This window comes from Tamandua tetradactyla, chromosome 8, assembly GCF_023851605.1.
Source record: "Tamandua tetradactyla isolate mTamTet1 chromosome 8, mTamTet1.pri, whole genome shotgun sequence".
NCBI lineage: Eukaryota > Metazoa > Chordata > Mammalia > Pilosa > Myrmecophagidae > Tamandua > Tamandua tetradactyla.
In genome coordinates this window covers 91,471,829-91,497,826 of record NC_135334.1, presented here as the reverse complement: position 1 = coordinate 91,497,826, position 25,998 = coordinate 91,471,829, and the positions used below count along the sequence as shown (strand labels likewise).

Below are 25,998 nucleotides of genomic sequence, written 5' to 3'. Positions count from 1 at the left end.
TGCCAAGCATTGTGCTAAATATCTTATATGGATTATTTCATTTAATTCTTACAAACTCTAAGATACATGGAAATATAATTTAATTTTGCTCACTTTTTTATCATCTAAATACTGTGGCCTGCCTTGTCCAGTCCTTAGTGAGGGTATAAAGATTAAATTAGGTAATGCAAATAGCATTCTTTGAAAATTTGAAAACATTAGGATTGGGGTAAAGTCTGATTGTGAAACTAAGAAAATTTAACTGACCTATTGAACCACATCCTTATTAGAAATCTGCTCCAAAAGTTGAACATTTGATTGAGACATAATAGCCTTCTGCCTCACGACCAGAAGCAATTTCTTATTTATGCCTGTTTCTTTTTAATTCTTTTGTTTAAGCTAGTATTGAGAATGATTTATTTGCCACATTATGCATGTATATGCGTGTTTTGGGTATATGAGTGCTTATTAAATATATATAGATACATCTATAATTTCATTCTCATGACAACCCTAAGATATTAGTGGTATTCTTTCTATTTTGTTAAAATAAAGAAACTGAAACTCCAATAATTAATGAACTATTCACATCTGAAAGGTAGAGGAGATAGAATTCATACGGTTCTTTGATATGATATTCTACACAACTTAGAGACGTGGTCTAAATGTATAGTGTTCTTAGGAAAAATCTAGCTTTTCTGCTGTGAAAAAAAATGCAATTTGTGTGTGTGTGGGGGGTTATTCAATGACATCTTGTAAAGTCAGAATATTGTAAGGTAGAGGTGTGTTGCCAATTAGCTTTAATACCTAATTAAATTTATCCACTTGGAATCAAACATTTCTGGGCGTCTTCAGATTAGATCCCTCATTTTATAAATGAGAGTTTTTAGGTCCAGAATTAAAATAGGTTTGTCCATGTAAAGCAACTTAGTCTTATGGAGATCAAGAATTATTTTAAACTCCTTGATATATGGTGACTGTATCATTGATGAGCTATCATTAAGGCCTGAACTTTTAGTTGATTTCTAGTAATGGAGATGGGTTTAAATCATTTAATCCACACTCTCTTATTTAATTGCACTGTGACAAGTTCCATGGATTTTCAAATGGTTGGCCATGAGTTTGGATGCAACTATGAAACAAGTGAAGATTGACCCTGAGTCTTACCCTCTTAAAATGTATACAAAACAATACAGATGGCCTTAGAGGAAATCCTGGGATCAAGGTTCTTTTCATCATTGATCTATTCTTTAATAGAAATTTAGCAGGAGAAATAATAAGGGTATCGATTTTGACAATGTATACTATAGCCCTTGCCAATTCTGTCAGTTTGTCTTCAGAACAAAATGAAAGTTTTTTTTTTTCTTTTCTAGGATTCTAAATATGACATCTTTTATCTGCTAACTGACTGCATTCTGATTTCTCACAAGGATAAATTCAGATCTCTTCTGGCATTCTCTCAAAGTATACAGGACCTACAATATTTTTGCTAGTATGGGGACATGATCTAGGCAAGACCCATGCAGAATAACATGTTCAAATCTGTATTGGTGAATGTTGACAGAAATGTCCATACTGTAGAAAGGATGATTGCTCATAAGGGTGGGATCTGCTTGTGGGTTATTAGGCAGCTCAATTTACCATCATCCTATGATACTACCATACAATAATCTGTGAAAAGGTTGTGATATATAGTGTGTTTTTCTTCTGTTTTGAGGGTGGGAAATGAAATATGAGGTTGGAGTCCAACTATGTTCCAGTAACTGAAAAATCCTCGAATCCTGTTTCCTAGTCCAATGTTTCTGTTTTTTCTTTTCTGTTTCTCCCAATCTCTCTAAATAACTTCCCCAATAGATTAATTTCTGAAGTTAATATCCCAAGACACTACAATGATCCCAGTCTGTTGTCTTTCTGAAGAATGAAAATGAAAGGACAGGATTTTACCCATGTGGTTTCTTAAAGAGTGGAATTTATATCTGACTTGGACAAGTAGGAGTATTCTTGTAAGAGATAGCCTGGATCTAATGTGTTCTGGTTTTCAGACCAAGCTTCCCTTCTCCTGCTTAAGTCCCACTAAGATGTACCTTCATTTCAGTTTCCCTGAAAATTTACTTTTCCTCCATTCAGGGACTCTTGCTGTTGAGCTGCTTTGATTCAAAAGGAATGTTGCCTACTCTGACAAGTAAAACTAATGGTGGACAAATTTTCTGTAGGTTTTAAATCCTGTTTTGTATTTGTTCTGCAATCTTTAGATAAAAACAGTTGGAAAATTCAGAAAGCTGGCAAGGTGGATTTAAGGAATGGACATTATTGCTCAAATTGGCTTCTGGAGGTTGTTTTTTTAAACTACAAGTAGCAAGGGCCAGATTACAGTAGTACCTAAAACCAACCTGTTCTGACAAGCTTCATCTTACTTTGTACAAATTTTAAAAGAATGGGTCCTCACGCAAGCATTTCAAATCCAGAAACAAATTTGAAAAAAATTGCTACAACATGTTGACTGATTTCTTGCCAAGTCAGCCACTGAGAACTTTTTCTTGATTGACTTCTACACAGAGAAAATTAGAGGGGAGAAAGCATGTAGCTTTGTTATTAAAAAAATAAATTTTACAATACCTTTAAATCTCTCTCCCTCTTCTAGTATTAAACCCTCTCTTCTGCTCCTTTATCTTCTTATCTTCTACCTTTACTGTCTATCTCCTTCTTTCTCTTCTAATCATTCTCTGTGAGATATTCTGTTGCTCTAATGTATTCACTCTTACTTTTAGTATTAGTACAATAATGTGTTCTGGAGAAATAGCTGTCTAAAGATGATATTCAGATATACAGATTCTAACCAGTAGAAAGGTTAAAAACATTTAGAAATATGCTTGTCAGCAGTGGAAAGAAGACTGTTTGTAGCCAGCAGGTGAGCTGGAAAGTACTACAGGGTGTGGTAGAGATAGTAATAAATTAACTGGCAAGCCAAAAACTATAAAAAAAAATTGGCTATTTCATACCATAGAAGCATGACAGCTATGAAAAAAGGAGTGCCCCAGGGAATTCTTTTAGAGTTTGATTTTTTTTAAATATGTTTGACATGAAAAATGTTTTAGTACAAATAAAGCAACTGGTATTAAACTTACAGAGGGGGAGATTGTGGTTTAGAGTTAGTATGAATAATGCATGATATTTAAAGAAAGAACAGCTCTAAAATGTTCCAGGAGGCAGTCCCTGTTGATGGTTGCAATGGTAATTTTTTCTCTATTTTTGAAGCATCATTAATTCAGCATCATTTTGTGATTTTTTTGAACCTGATAAGATATCGACCAAAGAAACACTATTTGATTTAGATTAGGATTTCTTTCTTCAGATAATTTAATTTAAATACCAGGAAGATCAGTAGAATTATTTAAGCACAAAGCGATAGTCATTTACTATAAAAAAAATAATTTGGCCTAGTTATCTTTTTTAGAAAGCTCATATAGCACAGCAAACCAAAATCAACCTTATGGAAGGGGAAAAACAAGATCAGATATTTTGAACATTACTCCATAGGAGACCAGCACAATATAGTGTTAGTGAATGCATTGTAGCAGCTCTCCATATGCAATCAGAAGCCAATTGTTACTGGACTGTGTACAAGCACACACTGTGCTCAATGGTCTGATGAGGTATTATGGATATGATGCAAAGAGACTGTGTAGATTAGAAGCTAACAATTTGTTAAAAGTGAAAGCAACTTAACATTTACATCAGGCCAGCTGAGTAGCGCTTCATGTGGCAAGCAGGATGAGTTCCAAGGAACGAGCAGCTTCAGGAAGGCTCCAGGTATTAGTGTCCATACAGAAAAAAGCGAGAGGTTTTATGGCTTTCCAGTTGAATACCTTTATTTCTGTGGTCTTTTCTATTCTGTCTCTTCATTATTACATTCAGCTTTCAGTGTGGAAAAGTTCATGCAAAACAGCATGATGATTATAAATGTCAAAAAATGTGTGGAGGAACAGCCTATTAAAATATAGCCTAGAGATAGTACATAGCACTGATTTTAAATAAGTAGCTGAAGCCAAAGTGATACTCTATTAAATCACTGATATTGTGTAATTTATCCACAAGTATTAATTTTTCTTTCAGTTACCACTATCACAATGCATTCCTCATCACTTTCTCTTGCTTCTTCAGGTTGCTTAGGTCACAGAAAGTACTTTGCTTCTCCTTATTTAAGAGTGGTCTGAAGTCAGAAACCCACTAAGGTGTAGCACTGATCTCTGCTGAACCATGCTCAATCTCTGACAGGCTTTTAATGTGGGTGTCCCATATTAAATGTGTGGTGACTTAATCGAATCATTATCAAAGAAGATTTGATAAGTGCCTCATGTGCCTGGTTCTGTACTAGGTTCCACCAGAAGTTAATCCAGAAAAACATTATTTCAATTCTCATTGGGATATCAGGAATTGCAAAGAGTGTTGGCAGATGAGTGTAGCTGCCCTTAAGAGGTTGCATTTAAACTGTGTTTTTTTTATTTTTTATAAAGTTCAGAATTATGGACAGTCAATAGTTCATAATCTTTTTTGGACTGTAGTACTCTGACTTGACCATCAAGCCAAAATGTGTTTGTCATTCTGAATAAAAGCCTCAGTGCTTTCTCAATGTACTGAATATCAGCCTGGCTTTAAGATATTTTTTTTTACTCTTAAAAAATGATGTATTACAAGATTTGTAATAGAGTGAACATGCTTGAATTGCACATTTAATTTTTTTAGCATCACATTCATGTTTTGCCAGTTTGCCTACCAGCTATCTGTTAACAAAAAGTTCCAAGGCAGCACTGCAAGTCTATGCCCAACTAAGCCTTTTGTTTCTGCAGATGTTTGGGCTTAGAGCAATGTTGTAAAGCTCAGGCAATCCAAAGACCATGTTTGTACTTGTCTGCTGCGAGTCCCTGTGCATTGTCTAAACCTGTATGCATTGTTCTTTCCGACAGGTGATAACTACCCCGTACAGTTCATTCCATCAACAATGGCAGCTGCTGCTGCTTCTGGACTCAGCCCTTTACAGCTCCAGGTAAGTGCCAGAAGAAAAAAATGTGGGATACAAGCCAGTACTTTAGTGGAAAACTGCTAACCAGCTGTATGCTAAATAATGGCCTGAATGTTAAATAATTTTTTAAGCATAGCCCAAAAGGATTAACACCTTATGTACTTACCATACTGCAAATAGAAGAAAAAGCTGCTAGTATCAATATTTTCAAAGGAAAATTGACATTATGATTTAGTACTGCATACTCTCTCTCAAGTGAATTAAAGTTTTACATTTTTAATGGCCAGTTGTTATTTGATATGTTAGCTATTTCCTTATCTATTTTTCATCCATATTTCCATTTATGTACAGACTAGGTTTTACAAATGGCACCAAAACAGAGAATTTGCTCTCAGAATTATGTGTATTTTCATCCTTATCAGGGTCAAAGGTCTGGGCATGGTGTCTGACCAAGATTAGTGTTTTTTTGTTTTTTTGGGTTTTTTTTTACTTATAAAGATAAATTTGGAGAGAAAGTGTTTCAGAAGCTGAGTAAAGAATCATTTGCACCTTAATTTTTTCACATGTAAAATGAGGGGTTTGGAATAGGACGAGGTGACATTCACACTCTTCTATAACTGCCATTTCAATAGGAAATTGACTTTAAAAATGAAATATATATTTCTAATGAACAAAAGCGAAAATATAAGATCATTAAAATACCCATCAATCCTTCAGTATTTAAACATTTATAAAAATATTTAATAACTTTACTTTTAATATAAGGAAAATTTTATTAAAGATAATATTTTGTTCTTAAAATTTACTAATGATTATGTTTAAGTTTTCTTAAATAATCTAGGGAATAGCATCAGGTTTAAGTATTTTATTTCTACATTGCTATTCCCTATATGGAAAAAAAAACATCATTTTGAACGTTTTCAGTTGGACCTGCAAATAAAAAAATTTTCCAACACTTCGAGGAGTGTTTGCCATTAGTGTCAGACAGGAAGCCATGAAGATATTACCCATTAAGGACTGCCTTGTGAAGTTAAAACTTTTGCCTAACAGGAGTTGCAGCCCTACCTTTCTTGCAAACCTTCACCTTGCCTACTACTAACCCTGGAACTCACTGCATTTGGTAAAAATCCAAAAGAAACTTTCCTCATAGTACACCTAATCTATTTCTCCTTTTCCCATAGCCATATTATAGAATGTCTTCTTGAATTGGAGGTAAAAATCCAGTACCATTGTTTGATTCTATAATCAAGGCAGTCTCTGGTTTCTGTGAAAAAAAGAGCCTGGGGTCTAAACCTTCTATTTTCCATTCTTTGGTATGGTCAATACCCTGGATTTAGAAATATGTATTCTGTTTTATGCGTTCTGACAGTGTGTTTTGTCTTTTTTTTTTTCTGACTATGCTACTAAACAGAAGGGTCATGTCTCCCACCCACAAATTAACCCAAGGCTAAAGGGCCTAAGTGACCGTTTTGGCAGGAATTTGGACACCTTTGAACATGGTGGTGGCCACTCTTACAACCACAAACAGATTGAGGTAGGAATGCTTCAATTGATGCTTCATTGGGTGGGGAACTGGAATGTTCAGACATATTCTAGGCTTTCTTTTAAAGTGGCAAACACGCAACCTTTCTCTCATTCCTAAAGAGGCTCTTCTTTTGCTCATTTTCTCCCAGAGAAGAATGAAAATCCCCAAACCAATGCCCCTGAATTAACTTTTTACTGTATATTCAGGAAAATTTGTTTCTTTGCATTGTGAGTTTCTTTACATAGTGAGTATCCTCAATGTCATCTTTCTTTCTCTTATTCTTTTACGTTTACTCTTATGCATACTGTTTAAAAAGTACTGAAACATTTTTACTGCATTTGACCATAGCAACCCTGTAAGTTTGATAAAATTAATTAGGATTTTATAGATTAAAAAGCTGAGGTTCAGAGAAGCTAAGTTATTTAACCAAGACTACAAAATATTTATGGAGTCAGGGTTATTACCAATTAATCCCAACTTTACCTATTTCAGATTTCCTAACTTTGTTTACTCAGGCTGGAGTAAGGGCAGGTGCCAAAGTTTGGTTGATTTTTCTCTGTAAGTTTCTATAGCCTCCCTCTAATATTTAGCCTTCCAACAAAACTCTTTGTGGTTTTTGTGGGATACTCTTACTACTTGGGAAAAGATGGCTTATAGGTTCTTTGGAAACCAAGCCCCTTTCTCCTACTGGGACCTAGTCTCCTTCTCTCTCCAATTTCATTCTTAATTCCTCTCTGTATCATTGAATTCCCTCTCTGAGACTATCAGATATTGGAAGATTGCCAACTATCTGTTGAATAAAAAAAAATGGACACAGATTACCTCAGATTAAAACACACTTTAATTTTCTGAGTTAGATCTAATAACAAATTTTATATCCTAACCTAAAATAGCAAACTCAGTCCAACAAGGAAAACAGTAACATCTAGCAAAGTTTTATATTCATGTCCTATTAGCTCTGCCAGTCTATACATATCATGGTTACTATGTAATCAATAAAGTGCCCCTTTGACATTACCTTCTTCCCTTCTGCATTTTAATCTGCCTTTTGGAAATTGATAGAGAAAGCTCACTCTTAGGAAGAAGGAAGAGGACATGATCAAAGGATACTTCGGAAGTAGTCTGAAGAAGAGTCTCGGAGTTTATTGTCTGCCTCCTTTCACTTTCCCATTGATATAAGAGGTATACAGGGGGTTTCTACACAGGCATGACCAGGCATATGCTGTCAGAGTGTCTTTTGTCTTCTGTACAGCCAGAAGGGATTTCTTTTCTAAGACTTTCATTTCATTATAGAGAGGGTACCATATTTCTAAGCATTCTGAAAATTTACTGTGCCTATGAGAGTGCAAAGCAAAGAGATAACTGGACATTAGAAACAAGCCTTTCTATATGATGACAATTATCAAGCTTACTCATGCAAGACAGCTTGAGAAACTTTTAAGTACTTGGAAGTATGTGAAGGCATGTGGCCTTGGCTGAAACTCTAGACTTCCGTTCCCCTTTCACTATTATTTTCTCTTTTGTGTTCTGTCCATGACCATCTTTTAGCCAGTTTTCTACCCAGTCTCTTCTCTTTTGGTTTTTAAATGTTTTATTTGTTTAGCTTTTCATTTTTAAATAATTTTAGATCTACAAAAAACTTACAGAAACAGTGCAAAGAATTCCTATATACTATTCATCTCACTTTCCCCAAATGTTAACACTTATATAACCACAATATGATTATTAGAAACTAGAAATTAAAATCGATACAATACTATTATCTAATGTACAGCTTTTATTAGAAATTTGCCAATTTTGTCACTACTACTACTATCCTTTTTTTTTTTTTTCTGGTCCAGGATACAACCTGGATCACACACTGCATTTGTTAGTCAGCTCTTCTTAATCTTTGAATCTATAATAGTTCCACACTCTTTCTTTTATTTTTTTCAGTTACCATTTTTCTGAAATTGGAGAAGTTGTAGGATTGCCACAAAAGAATGCAGAAAATGCAGTTTCCATATAACCTGCCTCACACATGCAGTTTTCTCTATTATTTCTCTGTTATTAACCACAATTGATAAAACAATATTATTATAATAATTCTATTAAATATAGTCCATAGTTTACATTAGGAGTCACTGTGTTGTACAAGCCTATCTTTTCAAAAATTTTATCATAGTAACATGAATGCAACCTAAAATTTATTTCTTTAACTACATTCACATTTATAATTCATTGGCATTAATTATATTCTCAGTGTTGTGCTACCATCACCACCATCTGCTACCAAAATTTTTCCATCATTGCAAATAGAAGCCCTGTACTAATAAAGCATTAACTCTCTGTTTCCTACCCCAAACCTCAGCCCCTGGTGGCTGCTATTCTAGTTTCTGACTTATAAATTTGTTTATTATTTTATATCAGTGACATCATACAATATTGTCCTTTTCTGTCTGACTTATTTCATACAACATGATGTCTGCAGGGTTCATCTGTGTTGTCACATGTATCAGAACTTCATTGCTTTTTATGGCTGACTAGTATTCCATCGTATGTACATACAGCATTTTGTTTATCCAATCCTCTGTTGATGGACACCAGGGTTGCCTTCATCTCTTGACAATTGTGAATAATGCCACTATGAACATTGGTGGGCAAATATCTTTTTAAATCCCCACTTTCCATTCTTTGGCAGTATGTACCTAAAAGTGAGATTGCTGGGTCATATGGTGATTCTATATTTTGAGGAACTGCCAAACTGTTTATCACAGTGGCTGCACCATTTTACATTTCCACCAACAGTGAATAAGTGTTCCTGTTTCTTCTCAGATTGTTCATTAATAGTGTATAGAAACACTATTGTTTTTTTGTGTGTTGATCTTGTACCTTGCCACGTTGCTGAATTCATTTATTAGCTCTAGTAGATTTGTTTTAGATTTTTTGGAAGTTTCTATATATGGGATCCAGTAAAATGTTGAGTGGCAGTGGTGACAGTAGACGTCTTTGTCTTATTCCAGATCTTAGAGGATAAGCTTTCAGTTAACAATAGGTTTTTCATATATGTCCTTTACCATGTTGAGGAAGTTTCCTTCCATTCCTAGTTTTCCAAGTGTTTTTATCAAGAAGGGGTGCTGGATTTTGTCATCCCATTTCTGCATCAATTGGGATGATCATGCTTTTTCTTCCCCTTGTTATCTTAATGTTGTATATACTTTAATTGATTTTCTTGTTTAACCAGCCTTGTAAACCTGTAATCAGTTCTGCTTGATCATGGTGTATAATTATTTTAATGTGCTGTGGATTTGCTTTGCTATTATTTTGTTGAGGATTTTTGCAACCCTCATCATAAAGATATTGGCATGTAATTTTCTTTTTTTGTGGTATCTTTATCTGGCTTTGGTATTAGGGTGAGGTTGGTTTCATAGAATGAGCAAGGAAGTGTTTCCTCTTCTTCAATTTTTTGAGAGAGTTTGATCAGGATTGGTGTTAATTATTCTTACAATGCTTGGGAGAATTCACCTGTGAAGCCAGCATGTCCTGGGCTCTTTTTGGGGGAAGGTTTTTGATTATTGATTCAATCTTTTTACTTGTAATTGGTTACTTAAGATCTTCTATTTATTTTTTAGTCAGTGTAGGTAGTTTGTGTGTTTCCATTGCATCTAGGTTATCTAATATGTTGGCATACAATTGTTCATAATAACCTCTTATCATGTTTTTATTTCTGTGGGGTCAGTAGTAATGCCCCCTCTTTCATTTATGATTTTAATTATTTGTGTCCCCTCTCTTTTTTATCTTTTTCAGTCTAGCTAAAGTTTGTCAATTTTGTGATCTTTTCAAGAAACCAACTTTTGATTTTATTAATGTTCTCTAATTTTTTTTTATTCTCTATTTCATCTCTAATCTTTGATATTTATTTCCTTCTGCTTGCTTTGGGTTTAGTTTGATGTTCTTTTTCTCTTCCTTCAGCTGTGTAGATTTGAGCTCTTTCTTCTTTTTTACTGTAAGTTTTTGGGTCTATAAATTTCCCTCTGAGCAGTACCTTTGCTGTGTCCCATAAGTTTTGATAGGTTGTGTTCTTATTTCCATTCATCTCAAGATATTTTGATTTCCCTTGTGATTTCTTCTTTGACCTATTGGTTGTTTAAGCATGTATTATTTAACTTCTGTATATTTGTGGATTTTCCAGTTCTCCACCTGTTATTAATTTACAGCTTCATTTTACTATGATCAGAGAAGATACTTTGTGTAATTTCAACCTTTTTAAATATAGTGAAACTTTTTTGTGACCTAGCATGTGGTCTGTCCTAGAGAATGATCCATGTACACTTGAGAAGAATGTGTATCCTGCTCCTTGGAGGTGCAGTGTTCTGTATATGTCTGTGTGGTAGTTAGGTTCAGGTGTCAACTTGGCCAGATGAAGGTGCCTAGTTCTATTGCTGTGGACATGAGCCAATGGCATGTGAAACTCATCTGTTGCTGATTACATCTGCAGTTCACTAGGAGGTGTGCCTGCTGCAATGAATGATGTATGATTTAATTGGCTGGATGCTTAAATGAGAGAGCTCAATGTAGCACAGCCCGAGCAGCTCAGCATACCTCATCTCGGCACTTGCAACTCAGCCCAGGCCTGTGGAGATGCAGAAAGCAATCACCCCCGGGGCAAGTTGTTGGAACCTAGAAACCTGGAGAGATGCCCAGCAGAGATCTCCCTGTGCCTTCCCGTGTAAGAAAGAACCTCAGTTGAAAGTTAGCTGCCTTTCCTCCGAAGAACTATACATTAACTAAATAAATCCCCATTTGTTGAAAGCCAACCCATCTCTGGTGTGTTGCATTCTGGCAGCTTTGGTAGACTAAAATAGTCTGTTAGGTCTAGTTCATTTATCATATTATTCAAGCTCTGTTTCCTTATTGATCCTCTTTCTATACGATCTGTCTATTTCTGAAAGTGGTGTATTGAAGTCTTCATCTATTATTGTAGAGTGTCTATTTCTCCCATTAGTTTTCCCAGTGTTTGCCTCATGTATTTTATGGCATTCTGGTTAGATGCATAAATGTTCATGACTGTTATTTCTTCTTGAAATATTGACCCTTCCATTAAAATATATTTCCCTTTTTTATCTCTTGTAAGAGGTTTTTATTTGAAGTCTACTTTGTCTAATATTAGTATTACTACCCAGGCTCTCTTTTGGTTACTATTTGCATGGGTTATAATTTCCTGTCCTTTCATTTTCAATGTATTTGTGTCATTGGGTCTAAGATGAGTCTTTTGTAAACAATTTATAGTTAAATCATGATATTTTATCTATTCTGCCAATCTGTGTCTTTTGATTAAGGAGTTTAATCCATTAACATTCGATATATTTTCTGTAAAAGCAAGACTTTTACTTCAGCCATTATGCCCCCCCTTTTAATGTTTTATGGTTTTTGCATCTCTTTTCCTTTATTGCAACCTCCTTTTGTGTTTAGTTGATCTAAAAAAATTTAGTGATGTATCTGATTGATCCCCTTTCTCATTGCTGTTTCTGTATATATTTTAAATAAGTTCTTGTATTTACTCTGGAATTTGTATTACACAATCTAAGTTTATAACCTTAGTTTGAAAAGATACCAACTTAATTTCAAAATCATAAACATTCTCTGTTCCCATATGCCTCCATGTCCCCTCTTTTTTTTTTTTGTCCCATATTACTCCTTTATATTTTGTATGTCCATTATCAGGAAATACGGCTATTTCTCATTCAACTGAATTCTCCCTCTTATAGAAGTATATTCTATATATTGAAGATAGAGTAGTATTAGGTTTTACATTTACCCATTTTGCCACCCTTGCTTAAGATCTTTACTTCTTCCTACTGTTCCAAGCTATTCTCTTCTGCATTCTCCCTTTTTCCTTTCAATCTGAGGAACTCTGTTTAGTAATTCTCACAGGGCAGATCTTTTGGTGAAAAACTCTCTCAGTTTTGTTTATCTGTGAATGTCTTAAATTACCCCTTAATCTTGAAGAACAGTTTTACTGGATAATGAATTTTTGGCTGACAGTTTTTATCTTTCAGTACTTTACCACTGACTTCTCACCTCCATGGTTCCTGATGAGAATTAGAACTTAGTCTTACTGAGTATCTCTCATGTGTGATGAATTGCTTTTCTCTTGCTGCTTTCATAATTCTGTATTTACCTTTGGTATGTGATATTCTGATTAGAATTTTTCTTAGAGTAAGTCTATTAGGGTTTATCTTCTTTGGCATTTGTTGCATTTCTTAGACATGCATATTTATGTCTATTCCAAGATTTGAGGAATTTTGGGTCATTATTTCCTCAAATATTCTTTCTGCCTCTTTTCCTTTATGTCTCCTTCTGACAGCTCCTTGTTGTGTAAATTGGTATGCTTCATGCTGTCATACAGATCCCTTGGATTGCTCAGTCTTTTTTCTATTCTTTTCTCTATCTCTTCTTCTGATTGTATGATTTCAATTGTCCTGTCTTCTAGTTCACTGATTCCGCTTCTGTGTTCCTATCTGCTACTGTATGCCTCTAATATATTTTTAATCTCCATTATTCTGCTTTTAATCCCTGTAATTTGTATTTTTTCTTTTTAAACTTTCTAATTCTTCTTTCTGATCACATATTATCTTTTTATTATCCTTTAGTTCTATATCTATATTGAATTTATTTCTACCCATGTTTTCCTTCAACTCCTTGAATTGATTTAAGAGAATAGACCGAACGTCTTTTATTAGTTGTTCCATAGTCTGTATCTCCCCTGAAGTTTTAATTTGTTCCCTTAACTGAGCCATATCTTCTTCTTTCTTTGTAAATTTCTTCTTGCAATTTTATGTGCTAACTGTGAAAGTTAGCTCTGCCTCTTGCTGAGGGTTTTATGATAAACTGGTTTTGTGTTAAACCTCTTCTTCAGTGCTTGGTCCAGGTTACAGCGACTTGTGTTTTAACTATTCAGACTTTCTCACATCTTGCCCTGGATATACAGTGCAACTTTTGAGAGTGCCCTTTTATTATAATCGTTTCATCTCCAGGAGAAGCCTTCCTTCCCTCTGTTCCTTTTCTGAGAGTCCTGAGCTTTTCTATTTTTAGGCAGATTTTTCTTCTCAGCTCTTGTGATTTTCTCAACTGCTGTCCCTCACTCACTACCCCATTTGCATTACACTTTTCAGTCCTGAGGCCTGTCTTGTCTTTTAGCAATTCAGTTTTCCTTCTATTCTATGTGGATTTTCTGTCCTCACTACCTTCCACATTAAGATATCCTGCCCTAGGGAGCTGGATGGGATCAGTGCTTAAATCTCCTGGGTTTTTTTTGTTTGTTTGTTTAGGTGCTCCAGCAAATATAGAGTGGATTGGAAATGTGCACTGCTTGCCAACAGTTCCTCTTCAGGTCTCTTTCGTTTTCTGGGGGTCCTTTTGTTTACATAGTACTCACTAGCTGCTAGGGTTGTATCTTGGGTCTATGTGTCTTGGGTCTCTGTGCTCAAGTATGTGTGCGGTTCTAACACACTGCTGTGAGTGGCTCTGTAGTCTGAGTCCATGGCTGGAAGTACTCTGGTTAGAGTACTGCCACTGGGTCACTCAGACCACACAGATTGAGTGAGGGGGAGTGGTTTGGACTTGCAGATCCAAGTAACAAATATCTTATCTTCCTTTTTGGTGATTTTATTTTTCTTTAATTCAGCATTTGTGGACATTTGTGGAGTCATTCTCCAGTCTGTATCATACTCCAGAGCTCCAAACAAGTGGAATATGTTATCTTTTTAGTTGTTTCGGAGGGGAGACTTTTCTGGGGGATGTTTTATGTTACCCTTTTGATAACGTCATGTAGTAGTTAGGTTCAGGTGTCAACTTGGCATGGGGAAGGTGCCTAGTTCTATTGCTGTGACATGAGTCAATGGCATGTGAACCTTATTTGTTGCTGATTACATCTGTAGTCGACTAGGAGGTGTGCCTGCTGCAATGAATGATGTTTGATTTAATTGGCTGGTGCTTAAATGAGAGAGCTCAACGCAGCACAGTCCAAGCAGCTCAGCATATCTCATCTCAGCACAGCCCAGGCCTTTGAAGATGCAGAAAGGAATCACCCCGGGGAAAGTTGTTGGAACCCAGAGGCCTGGAGAGAAGGCTAGCAGAGATTGCCCTGTGCCTTCCCATGTCAGAACGAACCTTAGTTGAAAGTTAGCTGCCTTTCCTCTGAAGAACTATATGTTAACTAAATAAATCCCCTTTTATTGAAAGCCAATCCATCTCTGGTGTGTTGCATTTTGGCAGCTAGCAAACTAGAACAGATTGGGTACCTGAGAAGTGAGGTACTGCTGTGGTTTGCAAATAGCAGATATGTTGGAACAGTTTTTTGGATGGATAAGGGGAAGATTTTGAGGAACTGAGAAGAGAATGATGGAGAAGTCCTGGAGTGCTTGAAGAGACAGTAAACAGAAACACTGCCAAACTGGACAAAGGGGGACACAAAAAGGACAAACTGGAGTTTGCAGAGTGAGAACCATGGAAGCTCAGTTCTGAAGCTGAGAAACCTCGGCCAGGAGAGTGGACCCACCCATATGCATGGAGAGAATGTCTCCCACCTTGTTACAGTGGAAGAGTTGTGCCGCCTCAGGCCTTGGAAAAGGTACAGCATACTCCTTGGGGACTGGGGAGAGCCTGGCTGCTGCTACATGGAGGGGTTGAGCGTGTGCCCTAGAAAGGCAGAGAGCCCAGATGTGGCCCCAATGCCTGGAAAGGGTGGAGCCGAGAAAAAGGTGGTCTCCTCAATGTCCTCTGAGGTTGATTTGGAAAGAGGTGGACCACTGCATAGGCCCTTGGAAAGGGTGGGACTGCCACTTTCTAATGCTGAAGGATAAATGACTTTTGGACTTTGAAATCCAATGGTGTTTGCCCTGCAGGCTTTCAGAACTGTTTGGGTCTTGTGACTCCTGTGTTCCTTCCAATTTCTCCCTATGGAAATGAAAATCTGTATCCTGTGAATGTCCTCCTTTGCATATTGGCACCAGATAACTTGCTTTGAGATTCATAGGTCCATAGTTAGAAGATAATTTTTTGCACCTTAATATTGTTTAAGGTGATGCGTGTAGTTGCTAAGTTGACAAGTGGTGGACATGTGGTAGTTAGTCAGGTGTCAACTTGACCAGGTAAAGAACACCTAGTTCTATTGCTGTGGACCTGAGCCAATGGCATGTGAACCTCATCTATTCCTGATTACATCTGCAAATCTGCAGTCGGCTAAGAGGCATGCCTGCTGCAATGAATAATGTTTGATTTAATTGGCTGGTGCTTAAATGAGAGAGCTCAATGTAGCACAGCCCAAGCAACTCGGCATACCTCATCTCAGCACTCGCAGCTCAGCCCTGGCCTTTGGAGATGCAGAAAGGAGTCACCCTGGGGAAAGTTGTTGGAACCCAGAGGCCTGGAGAGAAGGCCAGCAGAGATTGCCCTGTGCCTTCCACATAAGAATGAACCTTAGTTGAAAGTTAGGTGCCTTTCCTCTGAAGAACTATACATTAACTAAATAAATCCCCTTTTATTGAAAGCCAGTCCATCTCTGGTGTGTTGTATTTTGGCAGCTAGCAAACTAGAACATGTCACGTCTCTATTCTGTTTTTTTTGGGATGCGTGGTCCAGAAATTGAACCCGGGTCTCCCTCATGAAAGGTGGGCATTCTAACCACTGAACTACCTGTACACCCTTCTTTTTTAAAGTAAATTTTTAGAGCTTTAAGTTTCCCTCTCAGCATTGCCTTTGTTGCAACCCATAATTTTGGTATGTTGTTTTCATTTTCATTTACTTCAAGATATTTCCTAATTTGTTTGTGATTTGTTCTTTGATCCATTGGTTTTAAAACTGTTTGAATTTTCCAGGTCTCCCTCTTTTATTGATTTCTAGATCCATTCTATTGTGGTTGGAGAAGATACGTTTTCTCATTTCAATTTTTTTTTAACTTATTGAGACTTATTTTGTGACCTATTTTCTATCCTGGAGAATGATCCATGTACACTAGAGAAGAATGTGTATTCTGCTGCTGTTGTGTAAAGTGTTCTGTATATGTCTGTTAGACCTAGTTGGTTTGGAGTATTGTCCAAGTCTTCTATTTCTTTATTGACTTTCTGTCTAGATGTTCTATCCATGACGGATAGTGGTATATTGAAGTCTGTTATTACTAATATAGAATCATCTATATTACTAATAAAGAACTTTTCTTTCCCCTATCATTTCTGGCCCTTGATGCTGTTAAATCTGGCTTTTCTTGGGTTTCTGTGAACCGTGATGTCATATATATATGAGTTCCAGATCCACATAGTGCTGTATCAGTGATGATCTAGAAACATAGCACATGACATGTCTTTCACTTTAATTAGGTTGAATAGGGAACCCATTAATTTAGCAGCCCTCAAAGCTTTGCAGATTAAGTTTGGGCTGATTTGAGAGTTCCCAGTTTTTTGTTTATCCTTGCTCTGTTCTCTGACTTCCATTTTCCCTCCTTTTTCCTGCATGTCAGGAAACCTTTGAACTCTTTGCTTATATAGCACATGGGTTAGAAAAGATTGACCTTGTTCAAAGGCAAGTTTTCCAAGTTTTTGTGGTGTGAATATAACATGTTTCTTGGAATATCCAAGAATAGCATAAGAGAAATCCATATTTAAGTTGCTACAGACAGTAACATTTTAAATCTTGAACAAAAGTAGAGAAGAGTTTGCGTAATTTTTAACATCTGCTTTTATTTCTAGTTAGGGATTTCTCCCCTTCTTTGACAAGCTGAAATGTCACAGTTCTGTTAAAATTCATGATAAACTGTAGAAACTAAGGAAGCATTACGATTATGTTAACTAGTTTTATTTCTAAGCAGAGATTCCTAGGAAGAAAAGCGTACACATACATAGACACACACATATATACACCCAGCTGCATTAAGCAGAAACTCAGACCTGGTCCTCTCTACCTGGTGTTACAGTTAATTTGTCCTTCAAAGTTTGCCACTTCTATTATTGATAAACCTGGGCAAATCTTAGTAGCATTTATAGTTGTGCCCTGGAAGCCTGAAATTTTGTTATCAAGTGGAGAAAAGATAGTTGAAATGTAAAAACAACACAAAAAATACCCTCCTTGCATTAGCATATCCTAGTTCTTTCTTTGAAATAAGGAAGATGCAGGAAAGACTTTTTTTTAGGGGCGGGGGAGGGTGGCAGTTACTACTGTGCTGATCTATAAGGCATGGTTTTTTTGCCTCAGGGGCACAATATTAGGAGAGAGGCCAAAGAATGCTATTTTTAATTGAACAGTTCAGCAGATGGAGGCATGAATACTCATATATCTGAAAGCTGAGGGGCTTGAACCATTAATTTTGATAATGTATTTAACCCTGGGAACAATCAAAAACTGTAATTCTAAGGTTACAATGCTTTTGACCTTTAGAGAACAGAGGGCATTTGGTACAGTAAACAATATATTATATTGCTATTTATTCCGGTTCTCTCACCCCTATAAATTGCAGGACCAGTTGCCATTTGCTTTCCTCAGCTATGTTAGCATTGGTCCTTCATGTAAGTAAAAAAGAATGCTAAGGAAAGGAGACCAGTATAATGAGGCAGTCATGTAAATATGGCCTTTAAATAGCTAAGATGTTAGATTGTTTCTGAAGAAATATTGTCTCAGGAACTAAGCTCTTAGTGACTTTCTTTTTGATGAAAAAGTAGTTTCACTGTATTTATTCATTTTATGTGGTTACTCTCAATATGATAGATCCTTAAATTAATTTCATTTTGCTGTTTTTAATTGGGAGCAATGTTGCCTCTTAGTTGTAGCTTCTATTAAATACAATCTGGTACCATGCCACGCAAAATGATGCACCTGTCTCATGCCTTCTTATTAAATGATGCATGCTTCTCTTCAGCAAATACAGCAGTTAAATATCACACAGTTTAAGAATTTCTAATTAAAATATCTCTACATGTCAGCATATTGGTAGTGTATTATTTTAATCCATTTATTTTGTTTATGAAACAGTGACATATGTTTAGATTGTGAAATATATGAGCCTTAAAAATCACTTTATTGAAGAAAATTAATTCCTACAGTACTGTCTCGGTAATGTGTTCACTCACCCAGTCAATCACTAGCGGCGCTGCCAGTCTTAATGTTGGTTAGATGCACTTGCTAGTTTTATCTGCATAACAGTCTTAGAAAGAAGCAGTAACAGTTTTTTCTCTTAGCTCACAATCACAGGGTTTTCTTTCTTTACTTTTTTTCTCATTAATTCAGACCTGTCCCCCCAAAAACATTTTTGTTGCTTTTTAAAATACAATTAAAGATGGGACTGAGCATATAAATAAGGGATTCAGAAAGACTAATCAAAATTAAAAAGAAGCTAGTTACCTTTCAAAGTTAGACATAGTAATTTGTTTGTCAGCAGGGATGTGTTTGGGTCAACCCTGAGATAAAGTGACTGTCAGCAGTTATTCTTACAAGACAAGTAATTTCGCTCAATGTATTACTGACAGATTGCTCACTTCTGTGAATCACCAGAGAAAACTAACTTAATATTGTTACAGGCAGAGTTTCTGTCTTCATTAGCCTCAGAGAATGATTTTTATCGTGTGTTCAAAGCCCACCATGTTTAATTGGAACATATTTTGACAGACTAGTTCTTATAATGATAGTATGAATAGTAGTCTAAAGGAAAAGAATTGAATGTGAAAAAAATTTAAGTATCAATGAAAAATACATTTTTACTTTTATTTTACATAGTTTAGGAGAAATTTGAGGAAAGGTGTATAATTAAAGCCTTGAAACACTAGGATAAGCTATCAACTGTAAGTTATCCTTAAATGAATCCATTAAAGTCTTGTCAAGTTTGCAAAAATGGAGAACAATTGAAGTTTTTTGCAAAAGCGAATAGAAACACATTTTACTTAAATGATATTGTCAATGTTCAGGGTACAAGTGTAGAGTAAAGAAGTGCCCATTAACATTGGGAATGCTCTATTTCTGCTTCAGTTCCAGCATGAATCTTTATGATACTGGATTTAGATGCTCTGCTCCAGTGCATACCCTTCTTGTTTGCAGTCATAGACCTGCCTCAGTATTGCCAGGGAATGGGAGGGTGGTTTAATTTTCCTGGGTGGGCAAGAGAGGTTGTGATTTCTAAGGGAGAAGTGGGTTGATAAAGCTAATTATAATGATCTGTGACTGACCCCCCAATGAAGAAAGAGGAATGTACTGATTCAAAACTTGTTTTGAGAATACCAACTGCGGGGTTCTGATCTGAGGAGAAAGGCTTAGTTTTCATTCAGTCAGCCTTCACTCACCCTCTCTGACACTTTCCACAACTTAAGTGTGGTGGAACTTGTGAGAACCCCTATGGCTAGGATTAGATGAATTGTGGGGTAGTGGAGTAAGTTCCACTTTTTGGAATCAGAATGGGTTAGAGCTTCCACTATTACTTACTCTGTTGTCATATACTGTTCTCAGATTCTCAACTTTTCAACTTTTTTCATGGTTAAAAAAGAGATATTGTCAGGTTGTTGTTGGGATAATGAGGCATGTATTAGGTGTTTCATAAATATCAGGTGAACCATCATCAGGCTAAATTAAAAAAAAAAAACATTCCCAACATCCCAGTAAGCACTGAGACAGTTCTCCCCTTTACTGCCTGAAGAGCTTGGGAGGGGGGAGTTTAATCTTCAAGAGTGTAAATCACTGAATTCAAAGATTTTGTCTCTTGTTTTTTTCTGTTACATTCACAACATTGCCCAGCACACGTTTAATAAATATTTGCCAAAATTAATACATTAATGAATTTCATCTTTGGTGGCCACCTGGCACTCAAACTTCTTTCAAAACCTTTTTGTTTATGTTCAGCTAAATGCCTCTGTAAGAGGCATTACTTCATGTGAACAACTTTTCATTTCTAGGAAAGCGTCCTAACAAAAACTGCAGATACCAAGTAAATTCTAATGGAGGGTAGGAAATATAGGCAGATGATAAAAAGGATACAAAATATGAAGATGCTTTTTAGTGTTTGGAGATCTGAGCTATCATTGTGTTCACTGAAGCAGAAATTTATACCCACTTATAAATGAAAACATTGGGTAAACTGAATTTTACTTTGGAAATTTGATTTTCAGCTATTTTTTTTTCTTTTCTTTTTTTTTTTTGGTGCGTGTGCAGGCTCTGGGATTCAGTTGGTTTTAAACTAATATCTGCAGATTGAGAGAGTTGTCTCCTTTCCCCTCCCCTAAGCTCTGATAATCACTAAATTTATTTGCTTGATAGGAACTTCACCTATGCTCTCAGAGATTGTGTAGTAGGCCCTCAGAGATTGTGTAGTAGGCACTCAGGACCCTGGAATTACAGAACTAATGTACAGTTCTGTAATCCAACATTCTCCATAATGTAGGACCATAATATAGTATTCTCACCAATAGCCATTTAACTCCAGCCCCACTAATTAATCCCTGAACAGGAAGTTACTGATGTGCGAATAATTGTATTAAAATCGAAGGCTTCTAAGATGCAATGGTTTCTAAAATAATGACAGGTATTTTTATTCCTGCTTTACCAAATTATGGTTCTAAATAATTGTTGATTGATATTATATAGCGTGTATGTTGTAGGTGCATGTGTTGTAATGAACTACTTTGGAATTCAGAGAGGAGATGCTGTTGAGAATACGTTGGAAGGTTTGAAAGCAAAATATTCTAGTGTTTTAGGAAATGCTTCCTTCCAATCTGTAACTATAGAATAAGTCAGGATATGCAACATTTACAAAATTTAAATCAGAAAAGGTAAGATTAAGTATTTAAGATGTCAGGTAATAGACTGAGGAAGACAAAAACATTTTTTAATGATATGTTAATTAAAAGGAATTGAGAAGCTACAGTTGAATGGGATTACTCCCACAGATTTGCCCCAGCTGAGGGATAAAATTTCTGACCAGAAGATCTAGTTTACAGTTATTACGGTCTGCCTGCTGGCTCCTCCTTCCTGTTTTGTATGTTATAGGTCTGCATGTTTGTGTAAATCCATGTAAATTGTAAATTCAGGAAAAATTTATAATGATTTAAACTCTCTGTACTGATTTGAAAAGTCTTGCTTTATTTTGGCTGTACTAAATTATTCTGATTTGAATAATAACTATATTCTTATGTATCTTTCAAGCTTAGATGGGACTAATAAAAGATTCTTTTCCCAGTTAAATATAAATAAACAAATATTGATTAGACATCTACTATATATTCTGTACTTGACGCTGTGTGGACGAAAATTCATTGTATGTGCTCCCCTCTTTCCTTTTTCCCTTATAATTGATGACAGCAGTAGGGCAAACATTCTTTTCCAGTTTTATAAAGACCAATTCCATTATATTCATAATCATATAATGTGGGTTTTGTTAAGTATTTGCATTTAGTAAATTTAGAAGTGGAGGTAAAGTACAGCCAAATAAATTCCCCAAGGCTTCCACCAACTTGATCATTTGGTGAGGCAAAGATTTAAACTAGAATTAATTTCCAGTGAACTACATTGCTTTCATTTCTCATTATGCTTTTCTCTTACCATACCATCTGTGATACCTATACTAATCCTTGATGCCATAATATCTAAATTAACCTAGACCATGATCCTTGGTACCTTGTCAGTGATTCCCTACAGCTATTAAGCAGGATGAACTAAAGCAAAACAATTAGTGCTTAAATCGTATTCATGTGTTTGACTATTTCAAACTCCTATGAAATGTGACCATATAGTACCTACTTAAGATAGAACTGCTTTAACCAAAAATCCCATTTTTGAATCTTTTTTAGCAAGTTTTCACTTTAATTCAATATTCATTGAAATTGAGAATGAAGTGAAATATTACATCCTTTCTTTTTTAATTCTTCTTTCTTGAAATTATTCCTGGTTAGCTTTGAATGTTAGTGTTGCAATGATACAACACGTATGTGTCAGAGATGTATAAAAATCTGCCTTTAAAAGGGAATTTAGAAAAAAAAAGATCAGGCTTAGGAAATTTGGAAAGGTTTGTGTGTAAATATAAACATAGCAAATTTAATCATTCAATTACTCACCAATATTTAGTTAGTGACTATTATATGCCAGTTACTATTCTTGACCAGCGGTCCTCAACTGGGGGTGACTTAATCCCCCACCCCCACTAGAAATCATTTGACAGTATCTGGAGACGTGTGTGATTATTGTAACTTGGGGTAGTGGTGGGACACTATTAGGTACTAGATGCTACTAGGCATCTTGCAGGTAGAGGCCTGAGATGATGCAAAACACTCTACAATGCACAATACAGCCCCTCACAACAAAGGGTTATCCAGTCAAAAATGTCAGTAGTGCTGAGGTTGAGAAAACCTATTTAGATACATGGGAAGAATCAGTGAATAAAACAAGGTCCCTGCCCTCAGTGTGTTTCCATTCTAGCAGAGCAAACAGAAAATAGGGAAATAGATAATGAAGAACTGAGATTGCAAATCTTCTTATCTAAACAGAAATATCCCTACCTACCTATGTACCCTCCCACCTGAAACTGAATGGGCAGATTAAAAAAAAATTGAGACCTTTTCAATTATTTAGCCATGTTTCTTTGCTTCACTTTGATCTTCAAAACTAAAACTTTTATTCTAACTAGTCACTTTATCCTCAGGCTCATCTTTTTTTTTAATTGTATAAAGTGCATCATGTACTCTGGCTTTTAATAAAGGACTATTATTTCTGGCTTTAATAGTATATAAATCTGTCCTTCAGAAGAAGGTAAATAAGAAATTTGGTGAAGACCTGGGAAGCTGTTCATTAGTTTTTATAGGATGCTATTTACTGAAATCCCATAGGATGAATGGAGTAATTCTTGGCAAAGAACCTGCATTTAATATGTGAACTGGGCATTACAAAGGAAGCCTGAATTTTCTAAAACAAAAAAAGAAAGAAAAAGGTTATGAATATTATATAGCTATATATTATAAATACACATACTCATGCACACTCATACATATACATACATATATATATAAAATCTATTTTATAGCTTTTTTTAGTTTAGAAAGCAATTTATATCTAGCCTTTCAACAAATGTTTTAAATTATCCCCATATTTCAGAAGAGGAAAATGAAGATCAGATCAGTTAAGTGATATAGACCAGATTACTCATGTAGTAAACGAAATAACACTATAATAGATGAAATAGAAATTTACCTCTAGTCCAGGTTTCTTAGCTTTAATCTCTGCTGACTAGTATGTAGGAAACAGTCATTTAGAGGCTTTCTTGCATAACATATTCCCTACTTATTGTGAGATTCGAGTGAATTAAAGGTAATTTAATTAAATTATAAAAGGAAAAAAAAATCAAAATTAGAGTGATATTCTAAGGAACCCAAAGAGTTCACATATTTTCAAATTCCCACCAAACTGTCCAGAAAAAATTTCAAGCCTAACAGAATTTAAGGATGAAAATTCATATTATCCTGTAGCTTTCTTTGAGGAAAATTCTTAGAATGTTTTTACTGAATGCTAGAGCCCTATTCATTTGAGAACTGCTGGGGCTGTCTTATAATTTCAAAGTTTTGATGAGTCTCCTGGAGTAGGTGGGGAGTTGTGTCCTTGCCCATCCCTAGCCTATGTTGCCCTCTGAGTGTGTTCAGCAGGTTGCATGCCAGCAGATGAAGCAGATGTTCAGCCATCCTGGAATGGAGCGCCTGCTGCATAAGGAGCTAGGCATTCCTCTAGACATCTGGACATTGCTGGGTCGGGATGCCTGCCGCAGGCCAGGAGGCTGCAGGAGCTGTGGGGCAGAGAGCACAGAGTCTTTGCTGCTCTTTAAGCTATTAGTGCACTCAAGCAGCAATAATGCTGAATTATCGCTTGGCTGCTTTCTTCGCAGGAATCTTGGGACAATAGGAGAGTCAGAAAGGAGCATTTACAGTAAAATCAGAGAGAAAAGACTAATTATAGAGTATTAAAGAGCTTTATTTAAAATGATTTAATTTACTCATAACTCTTGATGGTTTGTTAAAAACTTTTTTTAGATCTGTAAACCCAGTAGCTTTCAGGCTTTTATAATAAGCGACTAGTATAGAGACATTATTTTAGTATTTTTTTTCAGTTTTAAAGTCTGGTCAAATTGTGCTACAGAAGATATAGCATCTGGTAAAAGAGAAAAAATTTGCCAATATTTGTAGCTGCTGGGGAAAATTTCTCTAATTTGAGATAGTTGTGGAGAAGGAAGATTCCTAGATTAGACTGCCTGTGCTGCACACTGGCTTTCACAGTTTCACTTTATCAAACTGCTGCATTTGCTGCCCAGAACTGAAACCATCTGTTACACCAATTTCCTTTATGGTATGTGTTATTTAAGCACAATGGATGTGGAAATGGGTAGTTTAAAATGTATTTTGCTATGAACAGTTGTCACATTATGTTGCTTTTCCTCTTATAATTTTTCATTAGTGAGACCTCTGTGCTCAAAGAAGCCTTCTTATAAACAGATTATGAACATTTGTGTTCACAGTAATATATTGGAGAAGAACACTGTGTTGCTCTCACTTAACCTGTCATATTCTAAAGGGGTTGTATTTAATTAACACTGGTGAGAGGCTGACCTGAGAGGCTGTGAAAAGTGATTGAGCTGCATTTTCCAAGCTCAGCTCTAGTCAGCTGGGAGACAAATTAAAAAAAAAAGAAAAAGTACTATTTTCTGAAATTCCCTCTAACTAAGCTGTATTTCGATGGGCCATTTAATGCTCAAATGGACAAAGGTATTACTTCAGTCATTGAATTGTATCAAACTCCTTCGCAGAAGCCCAGTTTAAAAACTCTATAGGAAAAGTGGTTTAGCATCACATTCTCAATGGATTATCACTCGGTTTGCTTAGAAAGAAAAGCAAACAAATAACTTTTTTAAAAGTGAGAGTCACTGTACTGAGTGGAGTGGAGCATGTACCCCACCAGTCTTCACTGCACTGGGATTGCTTTCCAGAGTTTAGGAACTGCTTATCCCACAAAGTAAAAGAAGCTTCTCTCTGCAGTGCTGCTGCTGTTGACCTGCTCAGAACATCTTCCTCATGTCCAAGGAATTGTTTGCTCCCGGGGCCCAAGGGGCAGTCCCTGCATAATGTGCAGCTAACATTGGCAAGAGAGAGAGAGAGAGAGAGAGAGAGAGAGAGAGAGGAGTGTGGAGGGGGGTGGGGGGGGGGAGGTAGGAGCAGAAGAGGGAGAAGGAGGAGGAGGGGAGGAAGAGAGGAAAGATAGAGTAACAGAGGCCAGGATGTGACTGATTTATATGGAATTCCTTTACTTCTCCATTTATTTTTCAGATGTTTTAATAAGGCATTTCTTAACACAAAACAAAACTGTCATCCATATTCACCTGTATTAACCATACTCCTCTTGATTTTAGATCAGAATGTGATCTCTGACCACATTTCCTGATTATGAAACACTAGCACCAAAAGCAGATATTCCTCACTATGAAATAGGAAAA

At 36.0% G+C, this 25,998-nt stretch overlaps 1 protein-coding gene across 37 annotated transcripts in view; it reads left to right on the top strand.

Moving 5' to 3' along the window:
* The window catches only part of SOX6 (SRY-box transcription factor 6), a 602,540-nt gene that overhangs the window by 472,894 nt on the left and 103,648 nt on the right, over positions 1 to 25,998 (top strand). For 28 of the 37 annotated variants that reach the window (XM_077114108.1, XM_077114106.1, XM_077114104.1 and 25 more), the window contains 2 exons: positions 4,944 to 5,023; positions 6,411 to 6,533. In XM_077114108.1, coding sequence (XP_076970223.1) covers positions 4,944 to 5,023; positions 6,411 to 6,533 — 203 coding nt within the window. The remainder of the gene's footprint in view (positions 1 to 4,943; positions 5,024 to 6,410; positions 6,534 to 25,998) is intronic. The other 9 variants (XM_077114090.1, XM_077114119.1, XM_077114088.1 and 6 more) reach the window with 1 other exon arrangement.